Below are 23,324 nucleotides of genomic sequence, written 5' to 3' on the forward strand. Positions count from 1 at the left end.
TACAGACTAACACGGCTGTTACTCTGAAACCTGTCTTGGGAGAGACTCTCAGGAACATGGCCAATTAGTGCTAATTTTGGTGGTGGATTCTGTGATGTGGACTGAACCACCGAACAACTATCAGATGACAGTGGCTCAAGTTTTTCACCCTGGAACTGAATTTCACCTAGCAAAGTAGATGTTAGAAGTTCCACACACCATCACCAATCCCCTGAGCTATGCAGTATTCCCAGTCTACAAAACTTATTTTCTTCTATTCCTGACAATGCACACACTTTATGACAAAAGATTAATGTTATGGAAATGGTGTTCTCTCTCTCTCTAAATATTTTTTTTAAAGTTACCTCAAAGCTCTGAGAGTCTGGTTGGCCCCATATTTAAAAGCCAACTATTCTAATGTTACTACCAACAAATATCTTGAATGTTTTCGCTTACCCATCCCAAATAAGTAATATCTTAAAATAAAAAAAGGAAATACAAACACAGAAAAAGAAAATACCAATGAAAATATTTAATTTATTACCCTTGTACTATATTAAGCTCCTACTGTTAAATGAAGAGGTCTTTTGCATTATGAAATAGCGTCATGAAAATTAACTGGGAATTTGTTAAAGATATTATTTTTCATATGCACTCTTATGTTGCCACATCATAAAAACAAATGAGTGTTTCATATTAATCAACATAAGCAAAGCTGAAATCGGCAATGAGCAAGTGTTAGGATTTGCTTAATCTCATCTTTAAATATTCCTCAAACTTCTAATTTGACAAAACATTAACATTTATGTAACACCCACCCTCTGCCCAAGTTGGCAAGAACTGCCAAAATCAACAATCTTGATAGCGCTTCGTTTGGGGTTACAGAGCAGGATATTCTCAGGTTTTAGGTCACAGTGAATGATACTAAGTTCAGGAGTCGCAAGGAAAAGCAGTGCAGTGCACATCTGCTGTGCAAACTTTCGTGTCAGGTTCAGTGAGACACCTCTGAAGTTGGTGTTCCGCAACAGGTCATAGAGGTTGTAGGACAGCATTTCGAAAACTAAACAGAGATGGTTTCGGAACATGAAGTGGCGTTTCAAATGCACTAAAAGAGGAAAGAAAATAATTTTACATTAGAAGTACATATTCACTGTGACAACTAACAAATGCAAAAATACAACAAATTATTACACAAGGTGCTTCATGTACCTTATAGGGTCAACTTCCAACATATTTATTAAAATAGGTATTGGTTAGTGATATTTTCTGACTATAGTTATTTATCGAAAACAGTATGCACTTAACACCTCATTAATCTGATTGAAATGATTACATAAGGAGATGAAATAAGAAAAAACAAAGAAGAGACATTCACAGAAAGGAAAGGAAGCGAGTGATGAGAATGCAGTAAAGTGAAAATGGGAAGGGATGCCAAGTATGGATCTGCACAGCATGTAGCTATGGAGCTATAACAATGTGATCATAAAGGGACTTTTATGATATGAATATCTTACAGCATCTCCCAGGTCTAGGAGAAACACATGCAGGCTGCCTCTCCAAAACATACATTTTAATTATTTTAATAATGGGAAAGTATAAGATATCTGCAATCATTCAACCAAGAAGAAAAACAAAAGTAATTCTGTTTTCTGGAGAAGAGAGAATGGAGTAAAAAAAAAAAAAAAAAAAAAGATTAGGCAAGATTACTACCATCTAGAAATGGTTTCTTGAGTAAAGTTGTAACTCTCGAGGGAAGTGGTCTCTTGCCTTTCCAGAAGGCAGTATTAACAATTTTAACCAACAACTCCTGCATGATTTAACTAAACACAAAAGGTGTACCGTGCAAATCACAGGTCACAGCCTTCCAAAATTTCATGGAATAAAATGGGCCAAAATCCCAAAGGCATCACTCACATCTGTCGCATTTAGACATTATGTCAATCTACGAAAAGCATTCAGTCTAGTCCAAATCTAATCAATTTTATCCATGGAGCAGGAAAAAAAAGTTCACCTTGTTAACAATCTGATTGAGTGGAGGCAAAAAAACAGTTATTTACCTTAAAGTAACTGTGGTTTCTCCAAGCGGTGTTGTCTATATCTGTTACGTTATATTTTTGGTGTGTGTGCGCCCAGCACACTTGACACTGATTCTATCAGCCAGCAATTATTTGTTATTTGTATTACTACAGCACCTAAGAGCCCCAGTTATGACACCGTACAGCTCACTGTATTTTCCACTGAATGCATCCGATGAAGTGAGCTGTAGCTCACGAAAGCTTATGCTCAAATAAATTGGTTAGTCTCTAAGGTGCCACAAGTACTCCTTTTCTAGTTATGACACTGTGCTAGATGCTGTCCAAACACAAAACAAAAAGACAATCCCTGACCCAAGAAGCTTACAATCTAAGTATAAGACAAGAGACAACAGATAAATACAGACTGACCGTGGAGTATAAGGAAACAAGAGAACAATACTGGCCAGCATGATAGGCAGTGATTTCTGCACACCAGCAGCCTAGCCATTGTCAAGGTTTTTGTAGGTCTCATGGCAATGGAGAGTGTGCCCGGTGTGAGGGGCAGCATGGGAGAAAGCATGAAGGGGCCTGTCTGAAAATTTAACAAGTGGGTGATGCACGCTGAGCTAATACCAAATGAGAAATAATAGGTAAGATGAGACTAGGTTGTAAAGGGCCATGAAAATGAAGAGAAGCAGCTTATGCTTGATACAAAGAAAACAGGAAAGCCAATGAAAGCATTCAAAGAAAGTGGTCACATGATCAAAGTGACCAAAAGAAAAAAAAAAAAAAAAAAAGATCTTTGCAGCAGCATTCTGAATAGATCTCAGTGTGGCAAGATTATATTTGTCAAAGCCAGAGAAAAGGATGTTGCAGCATTCAAAACAAAATGATGTGAGCATGGACAAGAGTTTTAGCTGTGCAGATAGATAGGGTAGGCCATGTCTTAGAGATGTTACACAGAAAGAATCTGCAAGACTTAGCCTGGATGTCAGGTTACAGTGTCTGTTGGAATGGTGCCTGCACCCTGAATGTCCTTTTGTCTCCAACGGACAGCATAAAGGGCAGAGCCACCCCAACCATCCCTCAATTTCTTCATCCTATAGAATCTTCATGTTAATAGACTCTGCAGTAGCAAGGAACAGGGGGCACGAGGGGACAGGACAGGACACAGAAATATGACAACACACCACACCCCAAAGAGCCACAGTTACTGTACCAAACAATTTCTTTTTGTGCGTGCGCTTCTCCATATATATATATATATATATATTCCACTGTTGGTGACTTCCAAGCAGTAATCCTTTTTGGAGGTGGATACTAGGAGTTTAATTAAATAATGTCTATGACAGCCCTGCCAACGTTTACATCAGTTCTACATGCCTCTACAATAGCACAGTACTGAGTAACCACATGAACGGAAGACCACATGGCTGCACTAAAAACATTTTTCAGGGAAGCTACTGAAGTGGCATGAACTCTTGATTATGGGGCCATACCAGCCAATTGGTAACACAATTTAATATAGGATGAAATCCAATTAGAGAGAGGTCACATTGAAACTCCTTGCCCTTTCTCCATATGCTATGAAAAGTCTAGAAGTTCTAAAATGCTTCATTCTGTCTACATAGAACAAGAGTGCTCTACAGATGTTTAGTGAATGTAATTTCTCTTCACCTTTGTTCATATGTAGTTTAAGGAAAAAACACTGGCAGATGGAAGATTGAGTTAAATGGAACTCAGACACCACTTTAGGAAAGAATTTGGTGTCTGATTTCAAGGATATCTTGTCTTTACAAAAGATTATATAGGTGGTTCCTGCTATCAACAGCTGTAACTCTCCCATACTCCTGGCTGATGTTAGGGCCACTGTAAAGGCTGTCTTGATAGAAAGGTGTTGTGATGGGGTGTACTCCCCACAGCAGACCTGAAAGAGTTGACTAGGCCAGAAGGGACCAATTAGCCAATTAAGCCGCAGACGGGGGGAGATTTAGGCTGCAGGGAAGTAGTCTGCAGTCACTCCCCTGGGGGAAGGGAGGCTCATTTGGGTCTATGGAGTTTTAATCTGCAGTTATTTTTTGGGAGGGGGGAGTTTGGGCTGCCAAACCCAGATTTGGGGAGGGGAGCCAGAAGGTGTAGGAAAGGCTCAGGAAAGGCAGCACAGTTTAGGATGTTACAAACCTTGGCTGCTGATTAGAGAGTCCCGAGCTGGTATCCAGAGAAAAGGACAGCCCCAGGTTCCCCTAACAGCCACTGGGGAAATGGCACTGTTGAGGGGCAGTGAAACAGAAGACTGACTGGGACAGTGGGTCCCAATATTCTTTGATTCACCCCCTGCAGAAAGGGAAATCACAACGTGACCTGGCCAAAGGGCCAAGTCACAAAGCAGCTGAACTGCGACTTCTTGAGTGGGAGGAGAGCGTAATGGTAGACGATAAGAGAGGAGCATTGAACCGGACAGAACTAATCCCCAAGATCACCTAAAGGGGGTGACTTCCAGCAGTGAGTCCAGCACCCAGTGAGAGATGGAAAATGAAGCAAGAGGCCAAGGATTCAAATAGAGGGCCCATGACCCCTGTTAATACTAAATTTACATCCCATGGAAATAACAGACTCCCTTTCTGAGAAAGGATCCACATAAATCCTTTCAATAAACTGGCTACCAAGGTATGAGAGAGTGCAATGTCCTTGTAAAGGAGAGTGAATTGCTGAAAGAATCAGTACATGAACTCTTTAACAAGCTCATTGATAAACCTGAAATTCTTTAATTCCAGCAGTTATTCATGAATATCAAGGATCTGAAAGCTCCGGAAGGAGACAATTGACAGCAAGTGTTCCATATGCTGAATCGCTTCCATTTTGCCAAGTAAGTACATCTGAGAAGAGTCTCTTCTTCTATGAATAAGGATATTTTGAACGTCTGATGAGCATGCTCTTTGCTAAGTCAATTATTCAACACCCATACTGCAAGATGGAAAGTGCGTGGATAAGAATGTAGGACTTGACCATGATACAATAATATGTCTGGAATCAGTGGCATAGTTATTGGAAGCCTGACTGAGAGACTTTGGAAATTGAGACGCAAAATTCCCTTGGCCAGGCTGGGGCTAACATGATAATTTTGACCACTTCCTGAGGACTCTTGATGTTGGTGGAATTGGAAGAAATGTGGTATAGAGAAGATCTATGGATCACAGGATCAGGAATGCATCCAAAGTAGTCTCTGGACTCTGACCCTCTCTGGGGCAGACGCGATGAGATTTCCTGTACAGCCTGATGTTGAACAAGTTCATAGTAGGGGAACCCCACTTGATGAGCATCTATTGAGTTACATCATCTTTTATGGACAACATTTCCTGTTGTCCACAAACTTTTTGCTGAGGTGTTCTGACAGTACACTGTGTATTTCTGGAAGATGAAACTTCTTCAGGGCGACTTTATGGCATATGTAAAAAGTTCTACAGTTGGGCTACCTCTTGACACAGCAGAATGGATCTGATTCCACTCTGCTTGTTTAAGTAAAATATGCTAATGTTGCCTGTTATGACTTACGTGGTAAGCCCCTTGATAGTTGGTAGAAATACCACATAAGCTTGATGACTGGTTCTTAACTCTAGCATGTTTATGAGAAGAGTTGTTTCTCACGGTCCACAACCACTATATTTGCAAGTCATCCAAGATTGGGCTCCCAGCCCAATGTGGATGCATCTATCACCAGAGTCTTTGATAGAACTGGTGGGGGAAGACTGGAACTTGTTTGCAGACTTCTGTCAGGTCTATCCACCTCTAATGATAACAAGACTCACGGTGGAACAGGAACCAACATGTCCAGATGATGTTTGCTTGGCTGATATACAGACTTCGGTCACTTTTGCATGTAGCACAGGTAAAGTCTGGCATACTGAGTCATAAAGGTACAGGATGCCATACAGGCCAGTAGTCTGAGATATATTCTGGATTAGTCTGGACATGTGTGCATACTATTGTTGTCGAAGTCTATAATGACCACAATGAACTCGAAGTCTGAAAATAAAGACCAGTAAGTACTGACAACGGTACAAAAAATAATCATGCAAAAGAAGCAGTATTTGCTGGATGAAGTCTGCTACCTGTTGACGAGACTTCACACAAATCAGCCAGTAATCTAAGTATGGGAACACTTGGATTTCCAACTTCCTGAGGTAAGCTGCCATTCTTTCAAGGCACTTTGAACACTCTGGGAGCTATCAACAGGCCAAATGTTAGTACTTTGTACTAGTAATAGCAATCTCCCACTGGGAATGTTAGATATCTTATGCGGGCCAGGTGAACTGTGATGCAAAAATGGGCATCCAGGCAATGGAGAGTGGTGTATCAATCTCCTCTGCTTTAGGGATAGGGTAACAGAGGCAAATGATCCTGAACTTGACCTTTCTGATGAAGGGGTTTACTTATCTTAGGTCCAGGATAGACTTCAGTGCTCTCTTTTGGGGACTAAAACCCCTCTCCCCTGTACTAACGCAGGATTTCTGTTGCATCAGGAGACACACCTCTTAACAAAAGATACTCTCATCAGAAGGATCATTTGGGGAAGGTATTTGAGGGTGACAAGGAGACTGGAACTGGATAGTATATCCAATCTCTATTATGTTCAGAACCCACTGATCAATAGTGATAGTGTTCCAGAATTTTCAGAACAAAATATAAATGGTTCCCGAAAGAAAGAAAGATGGGATGGGATGATCTGTAGGGATTGGTACTCGGCTCTTAAGCAAGCAGTCAAAATCAAAGAAGGCTGATGGGTCAACACAGCAGTGGAAGTGGAAGATTTCTACCAAGGAAACTGTTGTCATTTCCTTGGTGGATCCAACTGTTTGTTCTGTTGATAGAAGGAATGGCATTTGGTAAAGCTGTGGCTTATATTGCTTTCCTTTGAAAGCAGGTATATAAACTCTCGAAGACCTCAGGGTTGCCACTGAGTCCTTAAGAGAATGTAGTGTGCCTTATCAGCCTTTGCATAGAAAAAGCTGCATCCCTTGAATAGAAGGTTTTCAATTATGACTTGTACCTCCTTTAGAATTCCAGAGGAGTGGAGTCGAGAGGACCTTCCCATGGCTATGGAAGTAACCACTGATGTGGAAACTATCTGCTGCACCAAGTGTTGCCTGCAGAGATGTTCCAGCCACAAGCTGACCCTCAACAATGATGGATTTGAATTTATTTCCTGTGGAATCTTCTCAGTGAATTTTGTCAGAGTCCCAATTAATAAAATCATATTTTGCCAACAAGGCTTGGTAGTTGTAAACTCTTATTTGCAAACTAGAGGTGGAATAATTTTTTTCTGCCAAAAAAGTCCAATTCTGGGGAGGCATCAATCTTTGTCGTCTCTGGAGATTCATCTTATTCGCTGCTGCCAGCGAGTCTTGTGTGAGATGGGTATAAACTTGTTCAAATCCTTGAGAAGGGGCTTAATAGCACCCATTCAGATGTTGAAGCCATTGAGGCTGAGGTTTATCACAATAGTTGGGCAGGGCCTAATTGGTAGTCAAGCAAGTTGATACACAGGTATGGAGGAGTCTGAGAGGTTTGTCTTGGACTACCTCAACAGGAATCTCTAGAGTTGAGGCATAATGATCATAAGATCTTGAAATGTTTTATAATCACCTGGGGTGGATGAAGACTCTGACATTACAGCCTCATCTGGAGAGGAAGAAGAAACATGATCAAGGACAGTGTACCGACATAAGAGTGATATGCCCTTCATGGGAAGTTGGGGCAAGGATAATTTGTGTCTGGTTTGTGATGCTGAAGCAATTCTTTGAGCATGGAGAATATGTCTCAGAAAGCCCAATAAGCCCACACGTGTTGATAAGCATAGGAGGCTGTTAGCCAAGGAGGAGGGTACCAAGGATTCATATCCTCTCTTACCTAGGCTTCAGTCTTTGCCAATCAAAATCAGCTCTAGAATCCCTGCCCTGCATATCCTGCCTGAATATCCTGACACAAGGGATCTTGTTGATGAAGCTTTCCTGCTGTCCTCAGATTCATAGGAGGAGAAAGAATATTCCTCGTGCAAAGGAGGGACTTTCCAGCTGGTGTACTCAGTGCCCAGACCAACTGAGATTTCACTGGTATAGAGGATACACTAGGCACTGAAGTCAGTAATGACGTTGGTACTAGTGGAGGCACTTTTAAGGTTGCCAACACAGGCAAGCCCAGTACAGAGGATACAGAGAAGTCCTTTGCTACCAAGTAAACCCTCAGCAATGCATACATTGAAGTCTGTGAAACACCCATGACAGATGACTTAAAACATAGAACATAAGAATGGCCATTACTGGGTCAGACCAAAGGTCGATCCAGGCCAGTATCCTGTCTACCGACAGTGGCCAAAGCCAGGTGCCCCAGAGGAAGGGAACCTAACAAGTAATGATCAAGTGATCTCTCTCCTGCCATCCATCTCCACCCTCTGACAAACAGAGGCTAGGGACACCATTTCTTACCCATCCTGGCTAACAGCCATGAATGGACATAACCTCCATGCATCTATCCAGTTCTTTTACCAAAAGTGACTGTGCTGGTAAAGTCACTAATAGAGAAGTGGATCCTGTGGTTCCGGGGCCATCGGTACCATAGTTGTTGGTACCAGGGGCCTTGACACTGTAGGGCTGGTACCAGACAATTTCTGAGGGAACATAATATCAGATCCTGAGGCATGGTATCCGGTGTCTGAATGGGTGCTGTAACAACCCTTCTTAGGTCTAAGGCTACCCTTAGGGATATGTCCACCGTGCAATTAAAAATCCTCAGCTGGCCCATGCCAGCTAACTTGGGCTCGCAGGGCTCGGGCTAAGGGGCTGTTCAACTGCAGCATAGATGTTCTGGCTTGAGATAGAGCCAGGTTCAAGTACGCTGTGAGGTGGGAAGAGTCCCAGAGCCTGGTCTGCAGCCCGAATGCCTACACAGCAGTTAAACAACCCGTTAAACCTGAGCCCTGCGAGCCTGAGTCAGCTGGCATGGGTCAGCCGCGGGTGTCTAATTGCAGTGTAGACCTACCCTTAGATTCAGTCAACTGAGAGGATTTATGGGCCTTGGAAATCAAAGGGCCTTGGGAAGCTGAACGGCCCAGAGTAGATCTGTATCTGCGCTCTCTCTCTCTGAGACTTATGCAGTTTTCTCCTTCTCTGAGAACCTCCAAGATGAAGATGATAGGTTTTTTAAATTTGGAATGGTAGCTTTAGGAGAAGCAGCAGCTGGGGCACTCCCTGAAATGGAGCAATCAGATGATTCTGCCCCAGACAAGCCAGGATGAGAGGCAGGGTGCACTGACCTCTCTAAAAAGAACATTTTAATACAAGACTCTCATCCTCTGGATTATTTTTGAGAATGATTTGCAGATGGCACATCACTGAAGTGCCCTACACTCAGATAAATCAAACACCAAGCATGCCCATGCTGCCTCACATAAAGGGCAATTCTTGAATCCTGGGGATTTATGTTCAGTCATCATGACTGAAGTGGTACTGAAAGTACCTCCCACATAAACAAATAAAAGGACAATTTCGTCACAAAGGAAAAAGAAACCCTAGAAAAATTCCTAACACTTCTTTAAATTAAGTACCTAATTAGCAATTTACAACGCATATGAAGAGGCAGTCACTGCAAGCTCTGACCTGTAGCCACAGGTGATGAGCAGAAACTGAGCGATAGTTGAGGTGTCCCCTCCGCGTATGCACCTAGTTGGGGCATGGGGACACAAAGTGCTGGCACTTCCCCAACGGGCAATGCTGCCAAAAGTAAGCCGTTAATATGAAGGACGCTATAAACCATATATGTCTTTTTCCAGGGGATAAGATTATTGATGCCAGTGTGCCCATGCAAAATGTCAGCTAGCAAATAAAGCGGTTGACATTGCGGAGCTTGAGGATAGGTTTCCAACCTCCCATCTTCTTCGGGACTAGGAAGTACACAGAGTAAGCATCTTTTTCTTGGTGTTGAAGAGGTATGTGCACTATTTCGCCTCACTGGAGAAGGGATTCCATTTTCTCCCTGAGAATCCCCCTAAAAGAAGTGGGCAAAAAACCCACTTGCTTCTTGTTTTCAGAGCTCATTATTGAAGAAAATGGGATTTCTTCTCTTAATGATGCTGGTGAACTGAGTGAAAAAATATCAAGATTGGAAGAAAGCACTGGAGGGGGAAAAAAAACGAAGGAATTATTTACAACCAAAAGCCCAAGTTTATAAAATGATTTTCAGGAGACACTAACACATTAGGAAGTGCCATAAAAAAAGAACTGACTTGCTTTGAAGGCTGAGCTGTTTTTTTCATGCTTCTTGGAGCTTTAGGTTCTCTGGAAGACAGAGCCATATGAGGATATGCTGGAGAAGTTTAAAAAAAAAAAAAAGAAGTATAGTTCCTGCATGAACGGCAAACTGTTTGATGACGAGAAGGGAAGTTTTGTCATGGAGATCCTGTAATGTTTGATCCAAGACACATTTGAAAGTGTTCCCCTTTTAAAATGGGAACTGCAAAGAGATGCACTTGGTTCTGGAATTCCCCTTGCCAGGATCTAAGCCAGAAAACCTTTCTGCAGGTTAAGTTGTTGGCCAGTACAAGAGATGATTAGGTGAATCAATCCAACACTGTGCTATGAAGAAAGTCTGAGACTGACCAAATGTATTCCCAAGCATTTTAATATCAGTGATTCATTCAGCAAAGGCCTTTAACCACAGTTCAGAACAGTTTCTGCAGAGCCCTCCTTTGCTTTTGGACATAGGGTCATAGCATAAGTGGCAGCAATGGACAATCACTTAATTCTGATTTCTGTGGAAACTGGAATCTAAGATATGGTCAGAGGAGCCCTACAGGGACACAGGGCCTTCTTCAGGAAAGGAAGACTTCTTTACTGAGGATGTAACTTCAGGGTCTATACAGAACAGAGTACCCTACAAGTCTAAACACCTTCTTGGGAGCCTATACAAATCATGTTTGGCCTTTGGTAAGGTAGGTTTAGCATCAGAGCTCTTCCAGGATTCTTGTGATCAACTCTTCAACATCCAAGTGAATTGGAAAATACACATCAGACTTCTAGCTGGACTTAAAAGGGTCTCTTTCTTGGAGGAGGAGGGATATTGCTCGCCTATGTCAGATAAAGTAGGAATGACAGAGTCTCTTCTAATAGCTTGCCATCCTGAGGGAAATTATAAGGGGCACAAGTACTTGGTTAACATCCTCAGAATCAGAATCTTTACTATTGCCATGTTGGTGTCATGAATAGAGGGAAGGGTAGCAACCTTTATGTATCCTTGGCAATTGTACTGGATTGCCTTACCTGTAAGGGGTTAAATAATTCAAATAACCTAGGTTTTTTGGTGGGGGGGGGGGGGATTTGTTTGTTGTTCCCTCTCCGGATGGAGGGAGAAGACAAGCAGGTTCAACATCTCCTGAAAATAAACCTGGAATGATCCATCTAAAACCATAGAAATTGTAAGTAGGGCAAGGGAACGTGTTAGGTAATCTTTTGTTTTGGCTTGTGAATTTTTCTATGCTACAGAGGTAGATTTATTCCTGTTTTTGTAACTGAAGTTGAGCCCAAAGGGGAATCCTCTGTGTTTTAAATATTTTTATTACCTTGTAAAGTTACCTTCCATCCTGATTTTGCAGGTCTGATTCTTTTACTTTTTTCTTTATAAATAAATTTCTTCTTTTAAGAACTTGATTGATTTTTAGTGTCCTGAAGACAAAGGGTCTGGTCTGTGCTCACATTACTAAGGCAATTGGTTGGTATATTATTCTCAAGCCTCCCCAGGAAAGGGGGTGAGGGGGCTTGGGGGGATAGGGATTCCAAGTGACCCTTCCCTGAATGTGTGTGTAAATCACTTGGTGGTGGCAGCAATACTGTCCAAGGACAAGGAAAGGAATTTGTGCTTTGGGGACGTTTTAACCTAAGCTGGTAGAAAATAAGCATAGGGGGTCTTTCATGCGGGTCCCCACATCTGTACCTCGGAGTTCAGAGTGGTGGTGGGGGGAGGATCCTGACAGTTGGTATGGTGGGTCCTGCGGTTTTCCTGGCGGGAGGGCTAGGACGCCATCCCTTGCTCCTGCTCTTGGGGTGCCAAGGGCCCCGCTAGTGGCCCAGGAAGGTGGTAGAGGAGGGAAGTGGGGAAGAGGTTTGGGTTTGCTCCTCACTCTGAGCCCCAGCCCCTCTCAACTCCTGTGGGTTTCTTATCCTCTTCCCCCTTGGGTAGGGTTACCCTTGGTCCTTGACGCTGGGGCAGGGTCTCCCTTCCTTCGGTTCTCTGTTCTTTCAAGTCTCAGCAACACACCTCCAGTCCTCCCTCCTTCCTCGCACCATCCTGACTGCCTGAAGCAGGGGGTTTTATTAGGTTCCTGACAGGGCCTTAATTGACTACAGGTGCTCCAATTAACCTTTAGTAACCTTTCCTAGTCTACATGGAATGACACCATAATTAGCCTCAGGCTTATATGTCTCCCCTCTACCACTCTCCCACTGCTCCCTGGCCCTGGTGTATCACAGGGGTCACTGGGCAAATCCCAGCATCTCCCATCAAAAGACGTTATCAGAGAAAGGAAACAGAGAACATGGAACCAGGCGTAGACCATGGTCCAGGCAGCTTCCTGACTATCCTCCTCATCCTGTCTCAGGGAAAGTAGAGGAGAATGGGGGAGAGAAAGGGCAGCCACTAGTTGTCATAAGAACATTCTTCTCTCATGGGAACATGTTGGTCTACAACAGAGTTCCAACTATCCCAAGTAAACCGAGAGGACAAGAAAAACTACTTCCTGCCTTGTCTTCTTAAAAGGCCAAGTTTAAGAAACGTATAATGTCTGGATCCAGCTGGGGAATGAACTGGAGCTTCTGCCTCCTTTTAGCAAGTTTCTATGAGAAGTGGGCAAATGCCAGCAATATGATCTTCTCTGGTACCACAATCATATTGGGCTTCTTATTTTTTTCTGGAATTTATACCCCCCTGTATCGGTCAAATTTGCTTTGCCAACAGCTTTTCCATATTAAGAAGAGGCAGTAGGGACTGAAGACTGCCCCCTTCTCAGGGGCAAAACAGACTCTGTCCAATCTGATTGTCACATACAGCAACAGACCTCATGGTTAAAAACACAAGAGAGTTAATAATGTCATATGGTCTCTCATAACTTCTTCTGGATCAGGTTCTACATGCACAGGTCAACTGACCTCTTTAGGTAAGATAATCTGCTGTAAAGTAACTATTGATGTAAAAATCAAACAAATGTGTAATTCCTCAACATTATGAGCCCTGTAAAAAGTAGTAGTATGGTCTTAGGTTCTCCAGCCAATTCTCAAATATTTGCAAGTGAATAAAAATAAGAATTATCTTAATACCTATATAGTATTTCATTTCAGTGTCATGTTTGTTCATAAGCTCCAAAAGCCGCACTTCAATCTGGGCTTGATTTAGAAAAGCCTTCTTGTTCTTTATAATTTTAATAGCAACCCACTCCTGTTCCACACGATCATAAGCCTTTACAACCTGAAAGAGAAAAAAAAAAAAGACATGCTAAATACAATGTTCAAGTAACTGCACATTTCATTAAATTTATTTATTAAACAGACTTTCAAAATCAAGAAAGCTTTGAAATTAATTATATTTAAAACATACTTAATAATCCAGTTTATATTCCAAAATTTTACTAAGTACATTTAACTTGTATTGAAGATATTTTTCTTGAAAATAAGAATTTTCATCCTATCTAGACTATTTTCTTTTCTTGTTTCTACTGTGAAGCCATAGGAGATACTATGATATTTTCATAACAAAAATGTCACAGAAACAGGATGCAGACGTCACTGAGAAGCTGGACTGAGGAAACAACATCTAATTCAAGTACAAGTATAAAAAAAGATCAATACAGAAAACAACTATTAGAGTAAAATCCACTTTCTATTAAATAAATATTCACTATTTAGAAATGCTTAATTCTCAAAATGCCTTTTTCAAGAGTTAACTTGGGTATGATGTGTATTTGTTACATACTCTATGCTGTCTGTTATCTCCGGAATCACAGAAAATTAAATTTGGGTTTCCATACCACCATGTGCTAAAAACTCTGAATGACAGCAAACGCAAGTTAAGTGTTAAATTAAGAACATAAGAATGGCCCTACTGGGTCAGAGCAAAGGTCCATCTAGCCCAGTATCCTGTCTTCTGACAGTGGCCCGTGCCAGGTGCCCCAGAGGGAATGAACAAAATAGGTAATCATCAAGTGATCCATCCCCTGTCACTCATTCCCAGCTTCTGGCAAACAGAGGCTAGGGACAACATTCCTGCCCATCCTGGCTAATAGCCATTGATGGACCTATCCTGCATGAATTTATCCAATTCTTTTTTGAACCCTGTTATGGTCTTGGCCTTCACAACATCCTCTGGCAAGGAGTTCCACAGGTTGACTGTGCGTTGTGTGAAGAAATACTTCCTTTTATTTGTTTTAAACCTGCTGCCTAGTAATTTCATTTGGTGACCCCTAGTTCTTGTGTTATGAGAAGTAGTAAACACTTCCTTATATACTTTCTCTACACTAGTCATGATTTTATAGACCTCAATCGTATCTCGCCTTAGCCGTCTCTTTTCCAAATTAACAGGTTTGATTATCTTGCAAAAGCAGTTACTGGATGCGCATGCTCAAGAAAATTCAAATTTCATGTTTTATAAAGAAGAAAAATTACAAATGCAGAAATTTTGAATAGACATCTTATTCCAAGGGCTTATGAATAAGGAAACAATAAGGAATGAGATGAGGCGTGGCCTAGATATTAACTCATTTAGATGGCTATTATAACTCAAATGAGTTAATGATTTTTCAGCTGACATCCATTACCTGCCCAAAGGATCCTTTGCCAATTAAAGAGTCAATTTCATAACGATCCATCCATTTTTCCCCATTTTTTACAATATAGTCATAGTTATCATCATCATAGCCATCATTGTAAACTTTCCGTTCCTTTTTATGACTGGAATCATCTCCTTGGCCCTGTTGGTGCCGCCTCTTCTTTTTTGCATAGTAAACCTGAAGATGAGGAACACACTGGTTTAAATTTCAACTGATGGTGTCACTTTAATCAGTAAAAAATAGCTTCAGGTATTACTCTAGTCTTCCCTCCCACCTCCGCCAGCAAAATTTTCTAGCTTTACAAAACCATTTTCCTTTTTTTAAAAGTTATTTTCCCCTCCCCTGTTACTGTGTGAAAGACACCCATAAAAACCAGGATAACTAACTGACTATACTGAGAAAACAGTGAATCTCTGAATACAGCGCTATCAAATTCACAAAGTAAAACAGAAAATGTATCTAAAAATTATAATTTTAGATATAATAATCCTAAGTGATATTTATAAATAAAGTAGATAAAGTTTCAGGGAAAAGAGCAATTTTTGAATTAATGTGTCCCTTTAGAAGTGCACACAATGTTTTAATTATAATCACAGGATCTGAAATTCAGTCATTTATACCAAAAACAAATATCCCAATATTTATGAATATTTAAGAAACATCTGTAAGCACACACCACAGCAACATATTCATAAAACGTAGCCTTTGAGCCTATTATAAACAAAGGATACAAAAGAGAAAACACACCATGGTTAAGTCACTTACTCTGTCTCTCTCACACACAAAAGGTAATACTTAGTCCTGCCTTGAATGCAAGGAACTGGACTAGAAGACCTCTCGAGGTCCCTTACAGTCCTATGATTGGTTTCAGAGTAACAGCCGTGTTAGTCTGTATTCGCAAAAAGAAAAGGAGTACTTGTGGCACCTTAGCGACTAACCAGTTTATTTGAGCATAAGCTGTCGTGAGCTACAGCTCACTTCATCAGATGCATACCCGATGAAGCGAGCTGTAGCTCACGAAAGCTTATGCTCAAATAAACTAGTTAGTCGCTAAGGTGCCACAAGTACTCCTTTTCTTTTTGCGAATACAGACTAACACGGCTGTTACTCTGAAACCTAAGATAATCAGATCAATTAAGGAGGCAGTACAGAAGCACAAATTTCCTAAAACATAAAGCATTCAAAAGATAACATGAAAGACAAAGATGGCTTCTGTTTTCCTGATGATACATATAAAAGACCTTCAGGTTTATTTATATTTACAATAGCAATTCAACTGCTGTCTAGGCCTTCTTTTCCAGAAGGTTATGGACTGGAAGCCTGTAGGATTATGACCTCACAGGTATCAAGTAGGGAAACATGAGCAATTGGGAGGGAATCCGATTTTTATTCAGTGTTTAAAACGCATGTGTTGTTTGTAAATGAAAGTAAATGCCCTACGAACTGCTGGAAGAAGAAAAAAAACTACAAAGACCTACACTTTCAAAAGTGACTGTTGATTTTGGGAGCCAGGATTTGGGTGCTCAACTTGAGACAACTGAAAGGCAGGTGCTCAACAGTTCTGAAAAAATCAGGCTCGTTAAAGTTGTCTGAAGTTGGGCACCCGAAAACTGAGGAGCCCAAAATAGTCACTTTTGAAAATTTAGACCTAAATATTCAATACTCACAAACTCCCTTTAAATTAAAGGCAGAGAAAGTTTCAACTTCAGGTCCTTGAAGGAGACATCCCACCAAAAAAAAGACAAGGCATTACTGATGGGGAAGGGATGAACCCAGATTTTAAACACATTTTTCAGGGCTACATAATAAAGAGTAAAAAAGTGCACAACCCCTTTTGTAGTTGGCATGTTATTTTTACTAACAAAAAAAGTACATGGACTTGTTTAATTTAGAATTCATCAAGTTAATTCATAAATTAAGAAAGAATCCCTGCATAATGTGCCAGTAAAAGAAAATGTGTCTAAATTCATTGCATCTTACAGAAAAATCTACTTGGAACACTTTAATCAATATTTTTGATACCACTACATATTGTAATTATTAGCAAGCTATCATACATTAAATAAAAATATAATGGTGAACTATGCGGTCTTTACCTCATTAATATGTTTGTATGTTTTGATCAGATCAACGGAGAGTTTCCTCAGGGGAGCAGTAGCTGGATCACGGAAAGACTGGGGCATCCGCCTCTGTAATATGACAATATCAGGCATCACTTTAGAAAGACAGAAAAAACTAGCACTTTAACTAAATAATTACTATCCACTCTAAGTGATGAATTTCTAATATTTACAAAGCTGTGTTTAAATAAAAAATTACTACTACTAATAGGTTTAGTATTCCCATAGTTTTTTTAGCTAGTTGACAATATATCCCCTTATTGCCCTCCCTATCCCACTTCTGTCTCTGGTCCTTTGACTTATCAGGCACATGCAAAATATTTGTATTTTGAACATACTTGCTGTTAAACAAACATAAAACCATAACGAATACAGGTATACCAACTGTTTAAATAGTAAAATGCCACAAATGCTGTTATGGAACAGCAGAGTCAATACATTTCAAAAATGCTTCATTATATTCAGTGATATTATGGGGGCTTAGAAAAGCTGGTATATCACTGAAGCTAGACAAATTCAGACTGGAAATAAGGTATACATTTTAACGGTGAGAGTAATTAACCACTGGAACATTTTACCAAGGGTTGTGATGGATTCTCCATTACTCACAATTTTTAAATCAAGATTGAATATTTTTTCTATAGATATGCTCTAGAAATTATTTTGGGGAAGCTCTGTGGCCTGTTTTATACAGGAGGCCAGGCTAGATGCTCACAATGATCCCTTCTGGCTTTGGAATCTATCAGTCTATATGATGTGAGAGATCTAGACGTAAATGGATCTGTTAAAGACAAATCGAAAGTATATATTTTTTAAAATACTTAAAAAGGAACACAAATTGTATTTTCCAAAACTGACTAGTTTTAAAACATTCAATTTTCTGATAGAACAACCTTTAAACAGCATGTGAAAGACTAATTGTGAACAGGAATTAGAAAAAAAGAGTAGAGAATTGTGTTGCTCTAGTGCCCACGTGATATCACCAAATGTGCTCAGGAACACTTCTCCTCGCTGTGTGCACAATGTAGCCTACAGCCTCATCGGTTTCACTATAACTGATAAACACCCTTTTGCAGAGCCAGAAAGAGCAGTGTGCACCATTGACAAGACAGCAAAACTGACTATAAAATAAAGTGCTATAAAATGAAGAAAATAAATTTAAATAAAGGGAATTATTTCTCCCTCCAATATGTTTCAGTTATTATAATAGTAATAATAATAATAATTGTAGGGTTTATTTATAAACCTACATGGTACAAAGTTTACATATGTAAATAGATTTTTCAGTTGGTAATGTCCTTATAAGCATTTAAGCCAACAGCAGGAATTTGGTAGTGTGGCTGGAGGCTCTGCCACTATCCATTAATCACTCCACTCATGTCACAGGGAAAAACGTAAAGGCTACACTTTGTTCAAGGCAGGTGTAATGACCAGTCTCTTTGCTGCCACAGGCTAGACTTTGTGGGGTTGTTCTCCCAACTGTGGAAGAAGTTAGCAGCGTGCCTGTTCTGTAGAATGCAGTGTTGTTATAGCCCTGTTAAAGCCTGTCTCTCTTACACAGTTCTTCTTCAGGTCTGGAAAACAAACACAGACTGTCACAGATAAATACAAGGTGGAAGAGGTTTTTTAGAATAAGTAACTAACATATTTCAAGGGACCATTTAAGGTGAAGTGGCCCTCGTTAACACCATTCCAGTCATAGGGAGGAAAAGGAATGGGGGAGAGAGGTTACAGGGGGGTGGGGGGACTAGTGGGTTATAGAGTGTTGTAATAAGCCATAAATCCAGTGTCTTGTTCAGTCCATGATTTTTAGTATCTAGAAAAGTTATGAATTTAAGCTCTCTGGCTTGTCTTTTGAAAAAGTGTTGTGCAGGTTTCCTTTGAGAATGAGGACCTTGCAAAAAGTGTTCACTCATAGGTGCTATGGTGTTTCTGTCTTCTATCGTGTTCCAGTGTTCACTCATTCAAGAGCATAGTGATTGTCTGGTTTCACCCACATCATTATTGGGGCATTTAGTGCACCGGATGAGGTTCACCCCTTGTTGTGACAGGCGTGTGTAGGACCCATGCATATTCTCCTTTGTAGGACAGCACTGCAGGGGTTCCATGTCCATCTCTAATTTCTAGCTCAAATTTGTTCACTTTACAAGTAAAACATTTTTCTAGCAACAGCCCTGAAAATTCAATCTGAGAAAATCAGGCTGGTTTTCTTTTCTTCTTGTGAACCACAAACAATAATTAAGATTCTGCAGGCCAACTTGCGCCCTTCTCAGCTTCACAGTGATAACCCTAACTCCTTTATCTCCAAATCATGCTTTCAATTACACCTGTGCAGCATCACTCAGAGCTTGTCTACACTATCTCACAGCTCAGATTATAGGGGTGTGAATAGCAGCACACACCAAAGGGTTGTATTGCAACTTCCCTGTGTGGATGCTCCAGCCACAAGCCAAAAGGTTCCTACTTTGCATTAACACAGTCCTCTTCAAATAGGACCACAGTAATGGGAACTAGGAACCTTTTCATTTGTTCCTGCAGTATCCACACAGGGGAGTTATAGCACAGCACTTTGGTGCGTGCTGCTATTCACATCCCCATAGTCCCAACTTCAGGGCAGTATAGACATAGTCTAAAACTAATACAGCAGCTCAGTTATTATTAAGGACATAATATGACCTGTATTAACTTTTTAAAGAGGCAGTATTTTCCTCTCTACCTTCTGAAAAATGGGATGGAAGATTGGGAAGGAAAAAAAGGGAGGAAAAAGGTGGCAGATTCCTACATAGGCTGCATTTTAAAATGCTTAGGTATATTCTTAATCAGGACATTCCAATGGTACAACAAGATCCCCTCAGAAAAATATGAAAGATCTGAATCTTGCTCCAATTATATAGCCACCTCTTCCTCTGATGAATGAAAGGAGAGAATGATGGCATAAGAAGGGGACAAAACCTATTTTGCATAGTGGTACCATACCGTACTGTATTGTTAGGTAATCCTGCCTCTCCTTTGGCTTTGAGGCAGCTCTCTTGGTTAATTTTTTAAATCCTGCTTTGCAGACTCCAGTCTCTACCAGCTGGCCACATAGCTAATTGAAACCCCAGGAGATATTTCCAAAATTTGAAGGTTGGAAAACATAACTCAGAAAATATGTATAAATACCAAGATAAATGACAATCAAGTGGTTTCATTGCAATTATACTTGTAAATAAACAACAAAATTTTATCATCTTAACAGATTCATGGAGCAGGACATGCATAGCAGGGATTGGTACCACTAAGAGAAATTAAAATTACAAATAAGAAAATCAAATTTTCAAATTTCACATGACCCATTTGTTGGTATGCAAATGAAAGTTAGGAAGCACAAAGCCAGAACAGGAAACAACCAAATAATAAAAACAGATGATAAAAACAGAGTAGACAACAAGCCTAAGAGTCCCAGCTATGCACATTAAATTGATCTATTTTCATTTTTTTAATTGGTCCAGAGCAACTTGAAGGACCATGTATCAGCTGACAATAATGTTAATTTTGCAGTGTTTAGTAAAAGAGGGAATAGATAATTAAGTGACTATCACACAAATTTCTTCCTGTGGTCCCATTCTTTACTGCCCAAAGCAGTGGTGTTTCTTCTTAAATATACCTTATTTCATTATGGGAATTTTTATGACAGGGGATATATATCCTGTAAAATAGATGTCCTAATCCATCAAGAGATATTTGGATACTTAAAAAAAAAATTAAATTGAGTATAACAAGGAGTAGCAGAGATTCTGGCTACATCTAGTGCGACTTTGTTTACAAAGCGACTACCATGAAAGGAATTTATATTTTATACCACTGTGTCTAACTAAGAATTCCAGTTAACTTATTTTTAGGGCTGTCAATTAATTGCAGTTAAAGCAAGCAATTAATACAAAACAAATTAACTGGATTTTAAAAAACAAACAGTTGTGATTAATCACAGTTTTAATCACACTATTAAACAATAATAGAATGTCAATGTAAATTTATTATAAATATTTTTGGACATTTTTCTACATTTTAAAATATATTGATTTCAATTACAATACGGAATACTTTATATTATTTGTATTACAAATATTTGCACTGTATAACAATATTTTTCAATACATCTCATACAACTACTCTAGTACAATCTATCGTGAAAGTGCCACTTTCAAATGTAGAATTATTATTACTTTAGAGCAGTGGTTCTCAAACTTTTGTACTGGTGACCCCTTTCAAATAGCAAGCCTCTGAGTGCGACCCCCTTTATAAATTTAAAAAACACTTTTTTATATATTTAACACCATTATAAATGTTGGATGTAAAGTGGGGTTTGGGGTGGAGGCTGACAGCTCACGACCCCCGCATGTAATAACCTCGCGACCCCCTGAGGGGTCCCAACTCCCAGTTTGAGAACTCCTGCTTTAGAGCCTACATGTCGAAGCATAAAGGGGCATGCAAATGTTTAGCATATCTGGCAGGTTAATACTTTGCAACGCCGGCTACAACAGTGCCATATGAATGTCTGTTCTCACTTTCAGGTGACATTGTAAATAAGAAGCAGGCAGCATTATTTCCCATAAATGTAAATAAACTTGAATGGCTGCTTGCAGTATCAAAAACACCATAAATGAAAACCAGAGTCAACTTGCTGGATCAAAGTTGTTTTTTCCTCTTGCTGGATGCTCTATCCCAACAATAAGCCATACAACCTTTGGCAATCATAGAGGGCAGGAGACAACTGACAATAGATATGAAGGCCATTTTAGAGAAATCTGTATATTCTTCCAAATCATTGTGTGTTCCCTTTGGAACATCCACCAACATCAGAATCTTTGTGGAAAACATTTCAGTCCTAAATGCTAGAAATGAGGAGTCTTGGAGACTGAAAAAAGATTTCCTTAATTTGTCCCACTGAGGTAGAGTCTGAGGAACTATTAATACAAAATTTGTGCTTGGAGAGGAGCTATTAAAAATCCAACAGAAATTTTTACTGAAATTAGGAAGAATTAGGCTTGTTCAAGATATGGAAGGTTTAGGAATTTTGAGGAAAGTCTCTTGTCAGAGGAAAAGCACTTGAACTCACCAGCCAAGGCACTGAACTTGAACAGGAGAAAGTGGTGCAGTGCAGCAGTCTGGCCAGAAGATGGAGGCTGGAGTCTATAAAACTAAAAATTTTGTCCAATAATCTCAGCATGGCAAACAAACCGCTAGAGAAAGACCCTCACTCACACTGTGTACAAATACAGTCACTGAAACAACAAAGCAAAAAAAAAAACAAAACAAAAAACACACAAAAAAACAACACACCACCACTTTTTTGGTGTGTAGGTCTTGCAAGAGAGTATTACAGAACATCTGGTTGAACTAAAATCATACCCAAGAAGGCTTCCTCCCCTTGGATAATATGCGAGCCTGAGGCTGCTATGTACGGTAGCACCAAAACAATAAACTGGCTCTTTGATCTGTCACTAGAAACCATTACTGTGTGTGGCAGGGCTGGTAAATTGGTACATAGTATCCTGTTACTGATGGTGATGTGTGAGGAGAAAACCCATTGGGAGAGGCAGAATGCCTATTTCCCAGGGAGTTATGTTCCTTACATCTGCTGAAGTACACCTCTGTCTTCCTACTGATCTTGATGGCAATCAGATCGATCTACGGGGTTCTTTATGTTTGACATATTACAGTAAGCATCTTACAACTGAGTTCCCACCTCTCATGGACATACCTGTTGCCTACCTGGCCAGTCTACAGCGTCATTTTGATCCCCTGCTATTTGTGGGTGACATCTTTCAAAATGCTTTTTCTGGCCAGGTCATAAGCATGAGCAGCTTCTTAACCATGCCCTTGCTATTCGTACCTCCTTGACAATGTGTGTATGTGCCCAGGATAACAATATTGGACTATCTAAATGGGCTCATTAAGTCCATGATTATTTGTATCACTGTAGAACATAGCAGTCTTAGTCATAGGCAGGACCCCATTGTACTCAGCACTGTACAAACAGAGCAAAAGACAAAGCCTGCCCCAAGGAGCTTACAAAATTATAAGACAAGACAACAGATGCGGAAGTACAAGGAAACAATTACACAATTTGGTCAGCATGATGGGCAGTGGTATCAGCAGGCTAGCCATTGTCAAGCTTTTTGTAGGCAACATGGGTAGAGTTTTGAGAAAGGTTTTAAAGGAGAATAATGAGTTAGTTTTGAGAATACTTATTGGGAGCTCCTCCCAAGCATGAAGGGCAGCATGGGAGAAAGCACAAAAGTGCTTGTTTGAAAATCTGACACGTGGGCAATGCAGACTGGCATCATGTGCCAATTGGAGCTA

The 23,324-nt window shown here is 40.2% G+C and overlaps 1 protein-coding gene across 1 annotated transcript in view; it reads right to left on the bottom strand.

Moving 5' to 3' along the window:
* Nucleotides 1-23,324, bottom strand: part of DYRK1A (dual specificity tyrosine phosphorylation regulated kinase 1A) — a 138,499-nt gene that overhangs the window by 9,666 nt on the left and 105,509 nt on the right. Inside the window, exons 4-7 of the mRNA XM_074970077.1 lie at nucleotides 16,956-17,048; nucleotides 14,848-15,036; nucleotides 13,355-13,502; nucleotides 798-1,084 (exon numbers count right to left, since the gene is read on the bottom strand). Of these exons, the coding sequence (XP_074826178.1) occupies nucleotides 798-1,084; nucleotides 13,355-13,502; nucleotides 14,848-15,036; nucleotides 16,956-17,048 (717 nt within the window). The remainder of the gene's footprint in view (nucleotides 1-797; nucleotides 1,085-13,354; nucleotides 13,503-14,847; nucleotides 15,037-16,955; nucleotides 17,049-23,324) is intronic.

Source organism: Natator depressus, chromosome 1, assembly GCF_965152275.1.
Source record: "Natator depressus isolate rNatDep1 chromosome 1, rNatDep2.hap1, whole genome shotgun sequence".
Classification (NCBI taxonomy): domain Eukaryota; kingdom Metazoa; phylum Chordata; order Testudines; family Cheloniidae; genus Natator; species Natator depressus.